The sequence below is a fragment of the Balaenoptera acutorostrata genome, chromosome 15 (assembly GCF_949987535.1).
Source record: "Balaenoptera acutorostrata chromosome 15, mBalAcu1.1, whole genome shotgun sequence".
Lineage (NCBI taxonomy): Eukaryota > Metazoa > Chordata > Mammalia > Artiodactyla > Balaenopteridae > Balaenoptera > Balaenoptera acutorostrata.
In genome coordinates this window covers 56,345,036-56,366,168 of record NC_080078.1, presented here as the reverse complement: position 1 = coordinate 56,366,168, position 21,133 = coordinate 56,345,036, and the positions used below count along the sequence as shown (strand labels likewise).

The 21,133-nt window shown below is 43.7% G+C and overlaps 1 protein-coding gene and 1 pseudogene across 1 annotated transcript; one reads left to right on the top strand and one right to left on the bottom strand.

Annotated features, from left to right (window-relative positions):
- The first annotated feature begins 441 nt into the window (after positions 1 to 441).
- On the top strand, positions 442 to 13,679 carry CHGB (chromogranin B). The gene is made up of 5 exons (XM_007191718.3): positions 442 to 681; positions 5,189 to 5,235; positions 5,702 to 5,795; positions 10,767 to 12,406; positions 13,301 to 13,679. Exons 1-5 carry the CDS (start codon positions 633 to 635, stop codon positions 13,382 to 13,384), a joined length of 1,914 nt encoding a protein of 637 aa, XP_007191780.2. The 5' UTR covers positions 442 to 632; the 3' UTR covers positions 13,385 to 13,679.
- Positions 13,680 to 19,354: 5,675 nt separating this feature from the next.
- LOC102999135 (EEF1A lysine methyltransferase 2-like) lies at positions 19,355 to 19,912 on the bottom strand (annotated as a pseudogene).
- Between the last annotated feature and the right edge of the window lie 1,221 nt (positions 19,913 to 21,133).

Below are 21,133 nucleotides of genomic sequence, written 5' to 3'. Positions count from 1 at the left end.
GAGAAATCTTTTTCCCAAAGGCTTCCCCCCACCCCGCCCCGTACATGGTCATCTGAAATAATAAAAAGTTTATAAAATAATGAGAAAAAAGAAAAGTAAGTCTGAATGTAGGAACTGGCTGTCGACCAACCGACAACAGTGAAAAGACACACAGCCTCAAACACATGTTTCTAGATATGGAGGTTGGGGGGGGCGGTGCGGTGCGGGGGAGATGAGAAATAAGCTTGAGCAATCTAAGCAGGACCTCGCTCCTCTCCCCCCGACTCATTTTAACTACCTCCCCTCACCCTTACACCCCTTCTTCTGCCTAACTCCCCACCCCCGCTCAAGACCCAGAGCACCAAGGCGACTGGACTGGCGTAAATTTCTTCCTACTTGCGCCACCGCCCCCGGGGCCGCCTCACGACGTCAGGGCTGAGCGAGGGGGCGCCGCCTCCTGGGTGCCCGCCCCTCCCGGCCCTGCGGCCCCGGCTTGCTCTTTAAAAGAGCGGGGCCTGCGCCAACCGCGCCACACCGCGGGGACCAGGATACAAGGCTATTTTCCCGGAGTATCTTCATCTCGCCTTCCGTCCACGTCTGCTCACCGCCAGCCGCCGCCCTCTTCTCCTGCGCAGATTACGGCGAGCCGGGCCATGCAGCCCGCAGTGCTTCTCGGCCTCCTGGGAGCCACGATGATGGCGGGTGAGTGGGCACTGTGGGGCGTTCAGCACCGCGGACAGCGCCAGCCTCTGCCTCTCCGGCCGCTCTGGGCATCCTGACTGGCGGATACTGGGAGACGGGGAGGGTTGAGTGGATGGTGTCTCCCTCTTGCTTGAGGTTCTTACTTTCTTCTCTTCCCTGGGTATTTCCCTTCAACTCCCCGCCCCAACGTCTGACTTGGAAAAAGCCAGAGGGCTTCCTAGCCCAACCAAAAGAGTCTCAGTTTTAATAGATATAAAGAAGACGTGCCCGCGCCTCCAAGGAAACCCCAAATTTTGTGCTCACTTCTAAAATGTCACATCCTCTTTACCTGTTTAGAGAGATGCTCTTATAGTCTTATTCTGTATCTGTAATTAAGTGTTTGTTTGGCTTTTTAAAGCCAGATGACCACGGAGAGACAGGAGTACATGTATTATATTAGTTGACAACTGTATAATTTATTTTATTATTTTATTATTTAAACATGATTAGATAAAAGTAAGTCTCATGTATATGTGTAGATAAGATATATCTTTTTTCTTAACACATTCATATATGTGTGTTCAGGTATATGTATGCACAGGTTTAGTGTAATATTTTTCTGTATTTTGTATTTCTGTCTCTGGGGAGAGGTAATTTCACATTCAAATTAATCCATCTTTAAGTTATAAATGGAAACTGCAAGAGATATTTTGACTTTTGTATTCCAGAAAAATAATGAGTATAAAATAACCACAAAAAATATTTTTGGAGTAGTAAAAAAAAAAAAATCGTTTTAGTCAATTTGGGAGGATAAAATTTTAAGTAGTAGATATTTGACAGTGCCTCTTTATGTGTGGAAAATTATGGGATTGATCTTTCAAACTACTCTGAATCTCAAAGAAATGATCTTTGGAGATTTGGAGATTTGGGGGGAAAGTGTGTGTGTGTGTGTGTGTGTGTGTGTGTGTGTGTTGATGTAAAATCCATGAGTCCATTGAGAAGTAAATATGCCACCACCAGACTAAATTGGAGGGTTTTTTTTTTAGCTGTCTTAATGACCTCAGAGAATATTGTTCTTATCTGAGATTGAGATTCCTAACTAGAGTTGAGGCATTGCCATCCATGAACATGAGGGTTTCATTGACAGCAATTATGGGATCCCAAAGAGAAAATGAAAGCCACTGGTAATTTATTTTATTGCAAACTACATACATTCAGAATTTTCTAAAATTCTTGTCACTCTTACAAATTGCCTATAAATGTTCTCGATTTAATTAAAGAAAACCAAATGAATGTTTAGAGTCCTTCCTGGTCAAAAATATTTTCAGAAAGGAATTGCTTAACAAGCTAAATCTGTGCTATACATTGTGCTATAGACCACAAAAACAATGTCATTTATGAGACTTATTTAACTATAGTGGTAAAATATTTATGGCTCTTATGCAAGATAATATTTTAAGAAGGGTTTATATTTTAACAGCAACTAAAATCAAGATATTATATTCTTTAAAAAAATTTTTTTACTGAGCTATAATTCACACACCATAAAATCCACACTTTTAAAGTGCATAATTCAGTGATTTTTAGTACATTCACAGATTATCACATTTCAGAACATCTTCATCATGGTAGAAAGGAACTCCATACGCATTAGCAGGCATTCCCTATTCCCACCTCCCCCAAATGCTTGGATATTAGACATGGTAGCCTTCAAGCAGAGTTTGTTATTTAGTAAAATCACAGGAAACCTGCAGAAACCATCTGGCTCATTTCCTACCATTATGAACTTCTGAAGGGAGATCTACACCTTTCTACAGGAGTTGTGCACTCTAAAAATTAATATGAGTGAAGGAGCTACTTGCTATTCATATATACTAGGTAAGATGGTTTCTGCATCCAAAAGCGTTAGCGGGGACTTCCCTGGTGGTGCAGTGGTTAAGAATCCACCTGCCAATGCAGGGGACACGAGTTCGATCCCTGGTCCAGGAAGATCCCACATGCCGAGGAGCAACTAAGCCCGTGTGCCACAACTACTGAGCCTGCGCTCTAGAGCCCGCGAGCCACAACTACTGAGCCCGTGTGCCACAACTACTGAAGCCCATGTGCCTAGAACCCGTGCTCCACAACAGGAGAAGCCACCGCAATGAGAAGTCTGCGCACCGCAACGAATAGTAGCCCCCGCTCGCCACAACTAGAGAAAGCCTGTGCTCAGCAACAAAGACCCAACGCAGCCAAAAAAAAAAACACAGTTTGCGTACCATGTTATTTTATAGCTGTATTTTCATTCTGGGATGAAACCTTAGTTTGGTAGTCTTATGGAATATTAATACTTTGGAAGTTATTCTCAGATTTATCATATGATATTATTTGAAAAATTTTCTGCCATTTGACTACTTCACTATTATCACAATTATTGGGTTTTCTTTTGTGCACCCTTAATGTTAACTTTTACAAAAATAAGTTAAACTACTTTAGGGGTATCAACATACCTTCGGTTATTACGTTGCTGCCACAGATTCTATTGGAAGAAATACAATGGAACTTAGATGTCTCACTGGATGCATAATATGCTTCCATAAGGAGACCTTAGTTCCTTTCCATCAAAAAGATGTCTGAAGAGCCTCAATTAGGAAACAGGATTGTTCTGTAAAAACAAACATGAGCTACAAATTGTTTAGAGTCACAAAAGAAAAATATTCCTCTCCCCTCAAATCAGATGACTGTTACTACTTTAGCAATATCAGTAGTTAATAATAGCACCTATTAAACATTTGTGGAAAAAGAAGAGAAAAGTTATTAGCAAGAAACTGCATTTACCAAAGAAAGTTTAGTAAAGCTAGAATTTTAAAAGGCACCTTCTAGTTTATGACAGAAGTAATTCTCTCAGTTATTTCTTTTCAGAGCATTTTAAAGATCTCAGGTGGGAAGAGTAAGTGCCAACGTGGGAATGTTCTCAAATAACAGCCATTTGGGGGATAAAATAATGGCCCAGCATATTGGACCCTGAGTACCAAAGGTGGCCATCCAGATCTTGTCTGAACTACATTTCAGGAAGATAGTGGGGTCATACCTTGTTAATCACTTCTTAAATATTTTACCAGTGATTTTAACATGCTGCATAACTTTGGGCCTCTTGAAACAATTGAAGTAGATCCCAGGCTGTGCTTTGAAAAGGAAAATTCAGTAAGGTGAACAAATGAAATAGGAGTTTTATGTCTAGATTGAGCCCTATGATATGTAATTGATTGGGAGGAGGTAAAGAGATTGGAAAGCAAATATTTGGGGAGGAAAGGTCAGGTTGCTGGTAATAAGAAACAGCATTTGAGCAGCTTCCATCTCTGATGTCTGAGAGTTTTGCTCTTGCTCCAAGTAGCTCTTCACTTGTCTCAGAGACCTGGAAGAATCTTCTGCACTGAGCTTCTCCAGCCATAATAGCAGTTTCTCCTCTACGGAGTGTCAGGAGAACTGTAGAGATGGGCATATATGTAAACGCTTTGAGCTCCTCCAGTGGAAAGGGCTTAGACAAAACAAAGTCAAAGTGAAAGATAAAAGAATCAAAGCAACTTCGAAAAAGAAAAAAAAAAAAGCACTGTAAAATTAAAAACACCTGAAGCATTTCCTAAGATGACAAAGGCACTTCGATCACTTCAATCCCTGGTTTAAAATAAGCAGAATCTCATGAAATTTAATTTAAATAAATTAAAATTTATCTTTCTGCAATATCCTCATGAACCATCTGTTAAACACCTATTTGCGTATGATATTACGGACTCAACAATGTCCTGGTAAAATTAGATACCTCCCATATTCTTTACATGGCTTCAGACAACATGGGGGAAGGGAAACAGCACTGATACAGACACATCAGCATGCTTGTCCAAGAAAAGGCTTGGGAGTAAAACGAGGTAATTAATTATATAAGATAATCATAACCACATTTTTGTAAAGGAAGTGAGTTTCAGGGAGAATATTTTCTTGGGGACAGGAAAAGGCAAAGGGAATCACAGATCTTTACCCGTTTTGAGTAGGCAGAAGGGTTGAGGAGGGCACCCCAGTTTCATTTAAACTAGGTTTGTTTTAAACTTTTTATTGACATATAATATATGTACAGAAAACTGCATATAGATCGTAAGTATACAGCTTACTGAATTTTTCCCTCCTTAAGCACACCTGTGTAATCAGCACCCAGATCAAAAACAGAACATTGCCAGCATCCCAGAAGCTCCCCTTGTGTGGATTTGATTTATATTGGATATAAGATAGCATTCATTTTCAAATCATGTTTATGACATTGCTAGGGGAAACAGCTGTGTGTGTGTGTCTGTGTGTGTCTGTGTGTGTCTGTGTGTGTGTGCAACTGGGGCAATTCTGGTCCCTGGGACAGACATCCCCAGCTCTCTCCACTCTGCTCAGCTCTGACTTTGCCCCTCCCTCCAAGTAATATGCTTGGGGTGGGGTGATTTTGTGAGTTTGGGGACACACAGCTTCCAAAAATCAACTCACTTCACATTCTTTTTTTCTTTCAAAGCTGTCAGTTCTATGCCAGTGGACATCAGGAACCACAGTGAAGAAATGGTAAGTTGAAATGGAAGTCTGGAATCTAGACTTATATCTAGACTCTGGATTCTCCCACCCTTTATCTCATCACACTAAACAAAATAAAAAACAAAAATAGACAAACAACAATGAGGAAATGGGAGCAAGTGATGTCCCTCCTGCCCTGGGCTTTTACCTCCTTCCTGGATGTTTTAGTGCCCCTGAGGATAGCTCTCATCACACTGTTTTCCTTTGAATCTGTTCAGAAATGGGTGTTTATTTCTCTTCTCTGGATAGTCTTGACCCTGTGCCTTCTTGCATTGCTCTGTGGGGAGGCCTGGGAGGTTTCATTACAGTCCTATATGTAAGTCTACATTCCTGACCCAAGAGGTCTGCATCGGTACAGGTCACATAGCCAAGCCTCTCTTGACAGCAGCTCTGGGTTAAGTAGTCGGGCATCCCAGTGATACCAGCTTTGCCAACCTGCTTTCTGGTTTCCCCCTAGGTGACTCGCTGCATCATCGAGGTCCTCTCAAATGCCTTGTCGAAGTCCAACACTCCACCCATCACCCCTGAGTGCCGACAAGTCCTGAAGAAGAGTAAGTATCCTCCACTGCAGGAGATTTTTGTCCCTTGAGTAGTTCTTTCTCTTGCTCCCTCTGTTTCACCTTCCAGTTTACCTCCATATGAACCAGGGGCATGATGCAATAGGAAGACTACAGGCTAGATCAGTATCTGGGGAGATAACATATGGCTTCCAAACCCTGCTCTGCCACTTAATAGCTGTGTTACCATGGGGAAGACCCCTTGCCTCTCTGGGCTTATTTCCTCAAAATAAAATGAGGGAGTTGAACTCAATGATAGTCTGTGAGCTGTCTATATAGTTCTTAAATTCCTTGGTTCGAGAGTTTGGAATTTTAAAACAGGGTTTCATTTGGGTGGAGGGAGGTATGGGGAGTGCTTGTTTGTGATTAGACAGGGGGGCAAAGTGTTCTGGAAGCAATGGAAGATGAAAGGATAGAAGGAGACAAAAATTACTCTTCCCTTTACCTTCTATTCTTCTGACAATGAGGAGTTAGAAGTTTGGAAAGGTGACTGGGAAACTTCTGGCCTGTGTACATGACCGATTGGCTAAGCCATTTTAATGCATAGCTTGATAGAATGAGAGGTAATACCAAATGGTGTCAGGAGTTCCAGGCCTGAGAACTGGAAGGGGTGGGGGTAGACTTAGAGCATCCAAGGAGTCAGAGCAATGGCCTTCTGGTTCTAGATTGGAATGTTCCTCTATACAAAACAGCTTATGTTGAAAACAAAATTTGAACAGTGATACGAGCAGTATCCATTGGAAGTTGACATGAAGAGGTAAATTTTACAAAACTATGCATCTCTGGGACTTCCCTGGCGGTCCAGTGGTTAAGACTCTGTGCTCTCAGTGCAGGGGGCACAAGTTCGATCCCTGGTTGGGGAACTAAGATCCCGCATGCTGCACAGCATGGCCAAAACAAAAACAAAAACTATGCATCTCTTTTAGCATGAAGTCAAACTGATTCAAACAAATCCGAAAAGCTCTGTTCTTTTCAACACCTTTCTCTGCTTTTAAATTTTTGGTCAGGCTGAGAAGAGTGGATTTTCTTTTTTCTTTTCACCTTCAAAATCTCCTATTGCAAGATAATACTCTCTTCCTGTTGCTGCACATGAGGCCCATGCATAAAATTATAACAAGTATGAGTGACTAGCCCAAAGAGTAACCTGCGGGGACTCAATCCACTATTGGGGGCTTCAGGATAACCATCGTAGGTGTGGGGGCCTGAGACTGTAGGAGACCCATGCACAGTGGAAGGAAGCTTCTCTACCACTCCCAGCCTACCTGCCTCTTTCTGAATTTCTCCCCAACTTTCTTTTCCAGCAATTACAGGAATGATCTTGTTAGAATGAGCATATTAGCCATTGCAGGGAATGAGTGAGAGCAGGGTGGGTCTCCAGGCAGGGACTAAAGGCTGCTCCTTTGGGCAAACCCATCTCGTTATCTCCCTTCCCCTTTCTTTGTTTACCAGATGGATGCAGAAGTTTTCGGTCTGTCATACTAGGTCATCAAAGAACCAAGATTGCTTAGGAAGAGTTGTTGATTGTAGGGCTTTGCTAACTGCCAAGATCAGATTCTTAGCTCTCAGGTAGGATTCTAGCCTCTGCTCATCACTGATTGTGCCCTGGGGTCTTTTGAGTCTCTTGAGAGAGCCCCAGGAAAACTGGTAAAAATCAAATGACCCATGTCTATCAGGACCTTGGAGACATCATACCCAGAGAGCCATTAAATACTGAGATTAGGGATATTTGAGCTCCTTCGGGGTTGCAGACTTAAACACCAGCCGGGGCCAGGCAAACACATAAGAGAAAGGAATAAAACAGGACAGGAAGTGACTCACGAACTGGAGGATACATGCCCCTTCTAAGGAGGAGTAGATTTTTCTCAGCTTGAAACCTATTGTGAGAGAAATACAGATTCTGTTACCAGATCTTGGGATTTTTCAAAAGAATTTAAAATTTGGATATCTAAGCAATATCTCCTAGTATTTAAGTATTGCCTCTGAATTCAAATTTACTAAAAATGTTATTTAGGCCAAATAGAATTCACCTTTGGGCTACCAGTTCATAACTTCTGTTGACTGAAAAAAAAAAAAAAAAGCACAACCTAAAATTTGAGATTTATATTTTATTCCATGGACATACTAAGGACTTAAGCCCAGGAGAAAACCTCTCAGATACAGTCTGAGGGACTGTTTTGAAGAGGTAAGGGAGGAGCCAGGATATATAGGCGTTTTTGCAATAAAAACCAGATAGTCAGAACATCAAAATATTACTGTTAATTAAAGAAAATCAGACATCTTAAGTTAACGAATTTAGCACTTTTCTAGGTATAGGAAGATGCAAGAGTCTGGGCTTATTGAAGTCATTCCTTTGATATGCACGTTAATTATCTTGTTTTTTTCCATCCTGAATCCCCTCTGGGTACACAGTTAGGTGTGGCTGCAGTGCCTAGATGGCCAGGACATCCTTTGTTTACTGATTTGGCAGGCGACATTCTTTGTCCACACTTCTGTCCTATTCTGGTTTTCTCTCTCCTGCTGAAATGTCTTATGCTGATCACAGGACTGGTGGAGCTTTCTGCCAACAAGCTGGATGAATTCCTTCATGTAGCCTCCCTCCCATCCCCAGCCCATCTCTGTCTCCACTCCCACTCTCTCCAGCACATCTCTGGAGTGAGCACACGCTTACTGAGCAAACGAACATTTGGGGAGCAGGGAAGAATCATTGTTTCATGGCTTGAAGAGACCTTAGGGAATTCATAGTCCAATTTCTTAACAGGTATAAGAATCTCTTTGATCTGGTCATCTTTGCAACGTGATAGCTAGGGATGGAAGGTGCATTTTCCACTTTTTACTTGAAGTAAGAGTGAGCTTCACACCTTGGTTTTACAGATTGACAAGACTGTATGCTGCTAATCACAGCCCTCCTCAGATCTCACCTGAGGGGACTTAAAGCTAAATTTAGGAGGAAGTGCTAAGCCTCAGGCAAGCTGCTACAAGCAACACACATTTAACCTGGAAAAAATAAAAATACTTCTCTTCTTGACCGGCAGGCAGTAGGAAAGGGGCCACACAGCCTCTGCCCCGGGAAGCTGAGATTCTGTCTGGATGACATCAGTATCTGCTCAAAGCCTCCCTGCTTACCTGTGCCTACCTGGTCAGCCCTGCCTCAGTGCTGCACACACCACCACTGGCTCTTAAAAGGCAGAGGCACTGGTGAGGGGCCAGCCCTCAGGTGTCTGGGTGTGAAAGGTCAGGGACATTTCAGTTGCCTCATAAAACATGAAAATATTATCATGCCTGGCTGGGCTTTTAAGCAGAGAGGAATAGACTGTCTGCTATTTCTTGGACATTTTTACAAAACAGACCAATTTTTTCTATTTTGCAAATGTCAGTTCAAAATGACTCATCAAGAGCCATTCAATAGAAATATCATGTGAACCACAAATATAATTCCAAATTTTCCAGTAGCCACATTAAAAAAGTAAAAAGAGACAGGTGAAATTAATTTTAATAATACATTTAATTTTGTCCAGTTTATTTTATTCAATATATAATTTGTACATACAATATGTTTATAATATATATTATCTTATACATCCAAAATATTATCATTCCAACATATAATCAATATGAAAATTTGAGATATTTTACATTCTTGTTTTTCATCTGAAGTCTGAAATCTGGTGGTTTCTTACATTTACAGCATGTCTCAGTCTGGACCAGCCACATTTCAAGTCCTCAGTAGCCACAAAGGTTTGGTGGCCCCCACCATGGATGGCGCAGACGTCAGCCTAGAGCTGTGAGCAACCTTGGCTTCAGGTGTTCTATATGAACTCAGTGACATCAGTTGAAACCCAAGCCCTCACAGCTAACAACTCAGACAGTGTTAACTGCATATCTTCTTTCACAGGATGTCCTTGAGTTAAGGAGGATTTAGTGAAGATGCTGTCAACATTTGGAAAAGATGAGAAAAAACAGCATTCAATTAAAATGTCAGTTATACTGTGTACTGTTGATTTGTGCAATACAAAGATAACTCAGTTTACTGAAGTTCATTCTCAACATTTGAGAACATGTGGGGTGGATGGGACCTGAGTGAGGGAAGGACATGGTCCTTTCCACTGCTGTGCAGTTTTCTCAGGGAAGAAACAAACACCCTGCTTATCACCAATTACTAAGTTTTATTGTCACTTACTGCTAAGTTGCATCTACACAGTTGACTGGACAATAGAAGTCTGATAAACTAATTTAAAAATTTTTCAATCCTTTGTTGAATCTGATATTTCCCATTTTGGGCATTTAACTTCATTTAGCTGGATTCTATGGGAACCATTTACACAACGCTAACTTTTAAACCCCTACTTAGAGCAAACATGGAAAGAATGGTCCTGAATTACACCTCTCTGAGCCTCAGTGTCTCTGTCCACAAAAAGAGGAGGTTGAAATACACAAATTCTAAGGTGTCTTCTGGTTCTAAATTCTAGTATTTTATAAACCTATATTTGGATTTCAATTTGGTCATTGAAAGATGCTTGTTGGGTGTTATGAAAAAATAAATATGCAGAGAATTTATTATCAGCTTTAAACACAGCTAAGGAGTTTTCATACCATTTCTTTCTTTCTTTTTTTTAATATTTATTTATTTATTTGGCTGCGCTGGATCTTAGTTGCAGCATGTGGGATCTTGGTTGCAGCAGGCGGGATCTAGTTCCCTGACCAGGGATCGATCCCTGGCCCCCTGCACTGAGGGTGTGGAGTCTTAACCGCTGGACCACCAGGGAAGTCCCCATACCATTTCTTTTAAAAATAATCTGAGTAAAAAAATAAAATAAAATAAAATAATCTGAGTATATTCTTTATTAACTTAAAAAATTACCCAAGGATTTTCAGGATTTTTAGGATTTGTAGTGATCACTGAGGCTGTGCTTACTGAACCACAAACAATTCTGAAGTGATACTTACTCTTTTTTATTTTCATTACAGGTGGAAAACAGCTCAAAGATGAAGAGAAAAGTGAAAATGAAAACACAAGGTTTGAAGTGAGATTGTTAAGAGACCCAGCTGACGCCTCAGAAACCCCCAGGACCTCCAATAGGGAGGACGCAGGGGAGGAGGACGCCCAAGGCCAGACAGTGGCAGACACAGAGGGCGGTGGGCACAGCCGAGAGCGGGCAGGCGAGCCCCAAGGCAGCCAAGTGGCCAAAGAAGCAAAGACACGCCATTCTGAGAAGAGCAAGGGACACGACAGGGAGGAAGAGGAGGCGGAGGAATATCAGAAAAGGGAGCGTGTGGAAGACGGCAGTGAGGAGAGACACCCTGGAGGGCCAGGAGAGGCACAAACTGCTCTTCTTAGCCACAGAAACCAGACTCCAGCTAAGAAAGAGGAGTTAGTGTCCAGATACGATACGCAGTCTGCGGGGGGCCTTGAGAAGTCGCACAGCCGGGAGAGGAGCAGCCAGGAGAGTGGAGAGGAGACCGGGAGCCAGGAGAATGGGCCCCGAGAGCCGCAAAGCCACCCCGAGCGCCGGGAAGGACCCGAGGAGAGCGAGGAGGATGTCAGCCCAGAGGTGGACAAGCGACGCTCGAGGCCAAGACACCACCACGGGAGGAGCAGGCCCGACAGGTCCTCTCAGGAAGGGAATCCTCCCACTGAGGGAAGGGGGTACTCCCGGGAGGAGCCCCACGTGGGCACAGCCGGCTCAGGGGAAAAGAGAGCCCGCCATCCAACCCTCTCCAGGGCTTCGGAGGAAGAAGCCGAATATGGGGAGGAAGTGAGGGGTCACCCGGCTGCCCGGGCTCCCAGGCCTCCCAGCGAGGAGAGCCCAGAGCAGGAGGACAGGAGGAAAGGCCTCGGCCTAGAGCTGAATAGCATGGCGCACGGCTATGATGAGGAGAGCGAGGAAGAGAGAGGCCAGGAGGGGGGACCCCGCCACAGAGCCCGGGGAGGGGAGCCGGGAGCCTACTCCACGCTACACCAAACAGAAGAGAAACGGTTCTTGGGTGAAGCACACCACCGTGCTCAGGAAAGCCAGACGGAGAAGGCGAGGCGGCATCCACCAGGCGAGTTGAGAAATTACCTCGACTATGATGAGGAAAAGGGTGAGGAAGGAGCCCGGGGGAAGTGGCCGCAGCTGGGGGACCCGCAAGACGCTGAAGAGAACAGGGAAGAAGCTAGGCTTCGAGGCAAACAGCATGCTCCCCATCACATCACCGACAAGAAGAGATTAGGGGAGCTTGCCAGTCCGTACTACGGCCCTCCCCAGTGGAAGAGCAGCCAGTTTGAGAGAAAAGACCACATGGATGACAGTTTTCTTGAGGGTGAAGAGGAGAACGGGCTGACCTTGAATGAGAAGAATTTCTTCCCAGAATACAACTATGACTGGTGGGAGAAAAAGCCCTTTGAGGAGGATGTAAACTGGGGGTATGAGAAGAGAAACCTGGCCCCCAAACTGGATCTGAAAAGGCAGTATGACAGAGTGGCCGAACTGGACCAGCTCCTTCACTACAGGAAGAAGTCGGCTGAGTTCCCGGACTTCTATGACTCGGAGGAGCAGATGGGCCATCGCCACGCAGCAGAAAATGAAGAGGAGAGGGCTGGCCAAGGAGTTCTGACGGAGGAAGAGGTATGGTGTGGGGCTTTTGCTTAAAACTGACTTCCGGTGGTTAATTTTAATATGTTATACACAAGACTGTCTGATATTACGGGGAGACATGGATGGGAATTAATCACCGTGGGACTGGATGCCTAGTAACAGAGTGGAGACAACCTCTGGGTTTGATTTCCACCTGGCGTCTAGCCATTGTCCACATCCCTGTTCATTTCCTCTCACTGCAGTGCTGCAGTGCTGCAGTGCTTCTCAACCTCGGCTGCACGTTGTCATCACCTGGAGAGCCTGAAAAATTACTGGCATCTGGGACCCACACCCAGAGATTCTGTTTGGTACTGGATGCTGCCTGGGCATCAGGATGTTTTAAAGCTCCCAGGCGGTTTCCATGTTCAGCCAAGGTTGAAAACCACTGGTCTGGTGTCTTCTCCTTGATCATTTGACTTTTCATCACTATTTCCCAGGGTAGGAGAGAACAGGTGATACAGAAGTTAGTTGCTTAGTTCTATCTCTGTCATCTCCTGGCCTATAACAGTCAGACATCTACGTGTAGGAGAAGTAACATTACCAGAGCTTTACCTTCCTTAACAATGTGTTTTTCCCCCAATTTTGATTATGTAGGTTGGTGCTTCTCAGACTTGAATGTGCCTCAGAATCATGTGGGATTTCTAGCCTTAGAGTTTCTGATTCAGTAGGTAGGTCCCAGGTGGGGCCCAAGAACCTGTATTTCTGACGAGTTCCCTGGTGATGCTGATGCTGAAGGTCAAGGAACCACACTTTGAAAACCACTGATGTTGGGTATCTCCTATAGCCTCTAACATCAAAAATCCCCCTTTCTGTTCATACTCCCTAAAAGTGCAAAGAGCTAAATTGATCTGGGACCTCATGCCTCTACTTTTCTGTATTTTCTAGGAAAAAGAACTTGAAAACTTGGCTGCGATGGATTTGGAACTACAGAAAATAGCTGAGAAATTCAGTGGTAACCGAAGGGGCTGATGGTCGTTGGAGCAAAGGGCAGATTTTAAAAGCAGCCCTCACATGATCTGTTTTCCACCACTTCACTGAAAGACCCCATTTATTTACCCAAAGGCAGAAAGTAGAATTTACCGTTCATCAAATGTTTGACATGATTGGAAATGTCCTCAATTTTTGCCAGAATGTTATTGAAAATATGAATAGCATGACTTGTAGCATATTCTTTATCAAAAAATAGATATATTAACATGCTTGTGACAATGACTGTGCTACTGTCCTTGAAAAAATGTCTCAGTTTGAAGTAATAAAAGATTCACCTGAGGCCAAAAGTGTCATGTTCTCAGCTTCCTTTGGGCTAATAGGGAGGAGTGTGACTTTTAGATCCATTCTTCAAAGTGAATTCTAAAATACAGCACTAAGATTTGTTGGTTTGTTGATGTTTGGATACAGAAACGAAAAAAAAAAAAGGAAAAGAGCAAACATCTGAAATAAAAGAATGTGGAGAGGGCTTCCCTGGTGGCACAGTGGTTAAGAATCTGCCTGCCAAGGCAGGGGACACAGGTTCGAACCCTGGCCCAGGAAGATCCCACATGCCGCGGAGCAACTAAGCCCGTGAGCCACAACTACTGAGCTCGCGCTCCTAGAGCCCGTGCTCCACAACAAGAGAAGCCACCAAAATGAGAAGCCTGCACACCGCAACGAAGAGTAGCCCCCACTCACGGCAACTAGAGAAAGCCTGCGCATAGCAACAAAGACCCAACGCAGCCAAAAAACTAAATTAAAAAAAAAAGAATGTGGAGGATATAAAGAGAAAGAGATCAGGAAAAGAGATTGCTCCCCTAGGCTGGAGAAAGATTAAATAGGCTTGAAGAACCTGTTTCAAAAATTATTATAAGACATTACTTTAAAAATCCGATTATCTGGAGAGCTCTGGGAATAGCTGGCCAAGGGTCATTTTTCAGGGCTGAGGAGAAAGCCTGGATAGTGGGAAGAACTCCAGACTGGGAATCACAACATCTGGGGTAGGCCAGACAGATCCTTGGACCTTCAGGGCCTGTCTCATATCTGCTCTATAAGAAGACAGTGCTCTGACTCTAAGTAACTGTGTGACTTTGGGCAAGTTACTTTCCCCCTCTGGGCCTCAGATTCATCAGTAAAACAAGGATATCTGTTCCATTGGGTTGTTGTGAGGATGACTGAATTTAAGCAAAACACTCGGAGTAGTGCCCAGTGTAAGGCAATGGTGCAGGAAACGGTGGCTGCTACCATTTTTATGGCTGCAGCTTCTCACAGCAAGACCAACGGACTATAGCCCTTCTCCCTTCTTTTACTTGGCATTTCATTCTTCACAGATGGTGGCTTCTACTTGGTTGATTACTCCTGTTTTGGCAGTTCAGGTAAAGAGTTGTCCTGCGGGCATCACCCATGACTTTTATTCATCTGGAAGGCCTGGTTCTCCTCCTCTAAACTAAGTTAAGACTTGCCTGTGATAATTTAGCCAGATTCTTGTCAGGTTAACTCTTGGTGACATACTTCTCCAGGAGAGTGTCAGTTTATCATATGGAGAGCAAGCCAGTGTGATGAATCAGTGTGACGAATCTGACAGAAAATTGTTCTAAATCTGGGCACACATACACTTCTAAAAGGCTGCTTATTGTCTCTCTAGGTATTTTTTCCGGCCATGGGATCACGATGGGCTGCTCGCAGAGGCAAGTGGGAAGTGCTGGGGGTCATGGCTGCTGGAGGCAGTCCTCGCGGGACAAGGAGTTAGGATGCAAATGTCGTTCCGATTTCTGGGGGCTGCCGTAAGAAAGTACCACAAACTGGGTAGTTTAAAACAACAGAAATTTACTCTCTCACAGTTCTGGAGGCCAGAAGTTCAAAATTAAGGTGTTGGCAGGGCTACACTCCCTCCAAAGTCAGTAGAAGAATGTCCTTCCTGCCTCTTCCAGCTCCTGGTGGCCCCAGGAGTTCCTTGGCTTGTGGCAGCATCATTCCAATCTCTGCCTCCATCTTCTCATGACCATCTTCTTTCTATGACCCTCTCCTCTTCACACAATGTTCTTTTTATAAAGATACCAGTCATGTTGGATTAAGGGCCCACCCTACTCCAGTATGAGTAATTACCTCTGCATCAATCCTATTTCCAAGTAAGGTCACATTTGGAGGAACTAGGGGTTGGAACTTCAACATATCTTTTTCTGGGGGCAAAATTCAAGCCATAACAAACAGGCCAGCTCCCGCACCCCTCAGGTGGATTAACTCTGAGCCGCATATTCTATGCCTCCTAGAACTCCCTGGGGGATTGAGCCCCAGGTGCCACAGGTGGCCTGCTCTCTAGTGCACCCTTTATGGGCTCTCTTTACCTCTCTGTCCTGCTCCTACTGGTGACCCTACTGGTGTTTCCTGGGATCACCTCCCAGATAAACCGATTGTCCTCAACTTCTCATCTCAGGGATTGCTTCTGGGAAAGCCCGACCTAAGAAACCATTCAACGGCAAGCTCAAACTCGTCTTATGGTAAATAAGGTAACCACACGTTGTAATACATTGTAGTTATAACCTCTTGTGTTACTGTGTCTTGACAGAAGATACTGGGAAATGCTTAACACATTGTAATACATGCAATGCAATATGTCTCTCCTCTTCTCTACTGCAGTCCAGTAGAAAACAAAATCATTTCCTAAATAAAGAGAATTCAAGGGGTCCCAAATGAATAGGGATTTACTTACTGGATGAGAGAAACACTGCAATGCATCAAATGCCAGCCTGGCAAGTCACACACACACACACACACACACGCACACACGGTGGGTACTGCTCATGAGGAGAAGCTGCTGGCAGATGGAGCACAGCTCTGCTTGGTGCCCCAGGCTTGGAAATGGTTCACACAGCTTCCTCCTGGCCCACTGCCTTGTGAGGCCCTGTGCTCTAGCACAGCTTTTCACCTTAGTTTGCTGACACTTCAGGGCAGGGGAATGTGCAGGCACGAATGACCTATCAAGGTTGCAGGAAACATCCAAGAGAATCCCACCTGAGCCGTGGTACCCAGCAGAGTGCAGTTAGGACCTCTGGGTGCCACCATTTCTTTGAGGAGTCAAGGACTAACCGGGTCACTGTTTTTTTCCCCCTTTAATCAAAATAATATATGTTGATGGCAAAACATTGAGTGAGTGTTATGAGTTGAATTGTGTGCCTCAAAATGATATGTTGAAGTCCTAACCCCTGGCACCTGTGAATGTGACCGTATTTGGAAATAGAGCTTCTGCAGATGCGATCTATAATAGTTACGATGGGGTCATTAGGGTGGACCCATATCCAACATGAAGAGGGAAATTTAGATACAGACACATACAGAGAAGAATGCCATGTGAAGACAGACATACAGGGAAGAAGTCCATGTGAAGACAGTGGCAGAGACTGGAGTTATGCTGCCACCAGCCAAGAAACGCCTGGGGTCACCAGAAGCTGGAAGAGGCTAGGAAGGGTTCTCCCCTAGAACTGTCAGGGGGAGTGTGGCCCTGCTGACACCTTGATTTGGAACTTCTGGCCTCTAGAATTGTGAAATAAATTTCTGTTTTAAGTCACCCAGGTGTGGTACTTTGTTAGGGCACCCTATGTACCTGATACAATGAGAAACAAATGGCCTCTGCCCCCCTCTTCCCAAATCCTTCTGCAGATGCAGCCATCTATAGTTACTTTGCAGTTTTTTTTCTTACTTGAGTATTTAATTGTCACAGTCTCTAATATTTTATCAAGTGATGGGACAGGAGGGGAGAAAGTGTCCTATCCTTACAAAATGAAAATACACAACATACCATTGTAACATATAGTATAATTGGGAGATCTTAGGAACTAAATAATTAACTAAGTGCAACAATTACTATTTTTAGCTCAGGAGCTAGTCACTTGGACACATAACAGGCCTCAATGAGAAAGTAAAGACCAAAAGGAAGCGGGATGAGCCACGTGGACACCTGGGGAAGGACACTTCAGGCAGAGGGAACAGCAGGTGCAAAGGTCCTGAGACAGGAATGTGGTTGGCACGTTTGAAGAAGAACAAGCAGGCAGCATAGGGGACAGTCATAGGGGATGAGGGTAGAGAGGTGGAAGGGTCCAGATCATGCAGGGCTTTGTAGGTCCTGGTAAGGACTTTTGCTTTAGCTATTGGAGAGTTCTCTGGAGGACTGACATGATTTGCTTTACATGATAAAAACACTGTGGCTGCTAGGTTGAGAGAAGGCTGTAGGGGAAGTGAGGGCAGAAACACAGAAACCAGCAAGGAGGCCACTGCAAAACATCCTGGCGGGTCATTGTGATGGCTTGGACCAGGGTGGTGGCACTGGGGGTGGGGAAAAGTAGTCACACTCAGGATCTGTTTTGGAGGCAGATGACAGGGAGGGCCAATGGATTTGGTGTGGCAGGAGGGAAAGAGAGGCATCAAGGATGATTCCAAGGTTTCAGTCCTGAGCAACTGGGAAGAAGGGAGGTGGGGAAGGTTGCAGGAGGGACTGGCTTAGAGGGGAGGTATGTGGAACTCAGGTTGGGATTTGTTAAGTTTGAGATGTGACTAGACACCCAGTGGAAGTGTTGAGTAGGGTGTATGGGCCTGGAGCTCAAGGAAGAGGGTGGCTAAAGACACGGTGTGGGAGTCACCATCACAAAGATGGTGTATAAAGCCTCAAAATGAGGTGAGATCACCTAGTGTTATATAAATGAGCCAAAGATGGCCTCTGTATATCTGCCCCAAAGTTGTTTATTTCTTCACTGTAGGCTGAGAACTGTTAGCTCAAAAGCCTGTCAGTGCCAGACTCAAAATTTATACATCCATTCATTTTAAACATACCAAAGGAGCACATTTTTGGACATTCAGGGCCCATCTGCTTTGCATACCTCTGCCAAACTATACTTAGCATCTGCTGGTCATTGATAAGATAGAGCCATGTGACTACAAGACAGACCTCAATCCTTATAAGCTGTGAGACCCCTGCCCCTTGGACCTCTCTGACTCAGCGACTCCCTGCCGTGCCGCTGAGCGGCATTACCTAGACACCAAAGGCACCACCCCGACTCCCCTCTCCCTGGGAGTTCTCTTGCCCTCCTCCCCGTGAGTAGCAACGCCCTTGGTGCAGCTTCTGGACAGATTCCTGCTATGAGGAACATCCCTCCCTCCCCCGCCCTTGCAAACCTGTCAGAGCATCGTCACCACCCAATAAAAGTAGGTATGCGCTCCTGCCACCTCATGGTTCTATCTTTTTCTTTTATCAGTTCCCAAATCCCTTGAACATCCTACACCCAGGCAGCAAGTATAGACAAAAAAAGGGAAGAGGTGCAGTTGCTGAGCCCCGGGGCACACTGATATTTTCCTAAACATTCATCTCAGAGATGAAGAGGAACCAGCAACAGAGATGGAGGAAAAAAGGCTAAAAAGGAAGCAGGGAACCAGGAGAGGAAAACTGTCACACGGAGAGGGGTCAAATGCTGCCAATAGGTTTAGAGGACTGAGAAAGAACTTTGGATTTCACTTTACATCTTTTTTTTTCCTGTAAATTCACTTACTGCTTTAAAGTTTTTAACTGTTTCAGCAGTTACAGGAATTTTTTTTTTAAATCAGAAAGAAAAATATTTACATTTTAAATACAAAAGAAAAATTTTAATTATTCTTGGTTTACCTCTAAAACCCAACCACTTACATGCTCATGATTTTTTTTTTTTTTTTTACTAACCTATTCTATCTATACAATGTGTGCATCCTGTGTGATTACTAAGCATTTATTTACCCTTGGATTTTCTGTGTCAGGTTTACTTTGTTGTGGAGTTTCTTTTAAAAAGCTAACTAAATTTGTCCAATAAAAAGTCTCACATTTTTTGGAAAACCAGTGATGCAACATTGTTTCCAGATCTGCCTCCAAAGCTGAACTTGGGTGTTGGTAGCTCTTTGAGAAGTTCAAATCCTTCACTGAATTCATTTAGCAATGATTCCTTGGTTAAATTATATTAGGTTATTAGAAAAAAGTTTTTCACTTTTCAACATTCTGGAAAGAGATTTCACATAATGCTTCACCTCCTCAATTGCATTGTTAGGATTAAGGCTTATGGCATCAATAGTCCCTTTGGCAATACTAGTATGAAATCGAGGCAGCTTTGCAGAAAGATTCAAAAAGTCTTCTACCTTCAACTTAATAAACCTTCTTTCTCTATAATATTTCTGGAAAGCTGTATCAATTCCAGTAATGTTAGGGAAACTAAGTTCTGCCATTTCCAGTTTCACTATCAAGTACTGAAGCATCCAGTAGAATCTTGTGTTTTTGCATCTACCTTAGTCGAGCCATACCCTTTTCTCCAAATGAGATTAATCCTGTATCTCCATATTCTTGGAGAGTTTGCAGTTCTCTCACTGATAATAGCATCCCAGTGCTCTTGGGTCCCCAGCCGTTGGGACGAAGCCATCCCCTCTGGGACTGCCCCTCTGACTGTGCCTGGGGCCCCAGCGCCACTGCTCTGTTCGTTCCCACCACCCTCCGAAATGCTGCCCTCCTGCTCCACTCATCGCTTCACTTAAATCTGTGATCACCACACTTTTCCTTAGAGGGCCAGATGGAACATAGTTTAGGCTTTGAAGGCCATATGGTCTCTGTCACAACTATTCAGCTTGGCTATAGCAGAAAGCAGCCATGGACAGACAATACTTGAACAAATTAGCCTAGCCATGTTCCAAAAAAACTTCATTTATGGGCACTGCAATTTGAATTTCATGTAATTTTCACATATCACAAAATTATTCTTCTTTTGCCTCCACCCCAACATTTAAAACCGGAAAAACCAGTTTTTAGCTTGAGGCCATACAAAAAAACTGGCGGTGCACCAGATTGGGACTGTGGGCTGTGGCTTGCTGACACTTGGTTTAAAGCAGGCATATTCTTTCTTATTTTTGTCTCCTCTATTCCTTGAGTCTGTCCCCTTACAGCTACTTTGTGTCACTCACAGGTGATGGAAAAGAACTGTGAGAGGCCACCTTACTTACACTTACTTGTTTGTGGAAAGTACTCCCAGAAGGCAAACAACTTTTCACTCTCACTTCCTCCACCCTCTGGATTAATTTCTCTTTTTCCAAGTGTGCTGGTTTAGAATGATAACAACATACAACATATTGAGGCCACCCACATTTTGAAACAAGTTTTCTTTAGTACCTTGTTAACTTTCTGGCAATGTGAAAATGAAATGTCTAAATCTTTCCAGTCCTGTTTTAATATCTCATTTAAATGCCAGAAGCCCAGGTTACTAATGAACTGTAAGAGGCAAAAATAAAAGGAGGGGGGGAGTACATCACATTAATTTCCTATGCTTCAAAGATTTTGCACTTCCTCAGAAAGGGTCAAAAAACAGTGGGTGCCTAATAAATGTTAATGGGGGTAATTAACAGCTTATCAGTTGCTCTTCAGGTACTCACATTTCTTGCCATCTGACCTGTATTACATAAGGCCAAGAAAAATCTGTAATTTATTTTACAAAAATTAATATTAGCCCAGAGGCAACATTCTATTTCTAGTAAAGATATCAGATGTAATTGGATCCTTTCTAGCACTAGTTAAATAGAGTCCAAAATCAGGACCATTTAGAACAACATGAATTTTAATAATCAGATTTTTAGGACATGCTTCTTAGTATTTACTATTGCTATTGTAATATTTACAATCAATGCTTTATTTTTTTTAATTAATTTTTATTGGAGTATAGTTGATTTACAATGTTGTGCCAGTTTCTGCTGCAC

Excerpts from the sequence above, each read along its gene's own strand:
- CHGB (XM_007191718.3), top strand. The coding sequence starts at position 633 with ATGCAGCCCGCAGTGCTTCTCGGCCTCCTGGGAGCCACGATGATGGCG. Across the intron at positions 5,236-5,701 it reads GGAACCACAGTGAAGAAATG|GTGACTCGCTGCATCATCGA; the intron begins GTAAGTTGAAAT and ends GTTTCCCCCTAG. Across the intron at positions 12,407-13,300 it reads GAGTTCTGACGGAGGAAGAG|GAAAAAGAACTTGAAAACTT; the intron begins GTATGGTGTGGG and ends TGTATTTTCTAG.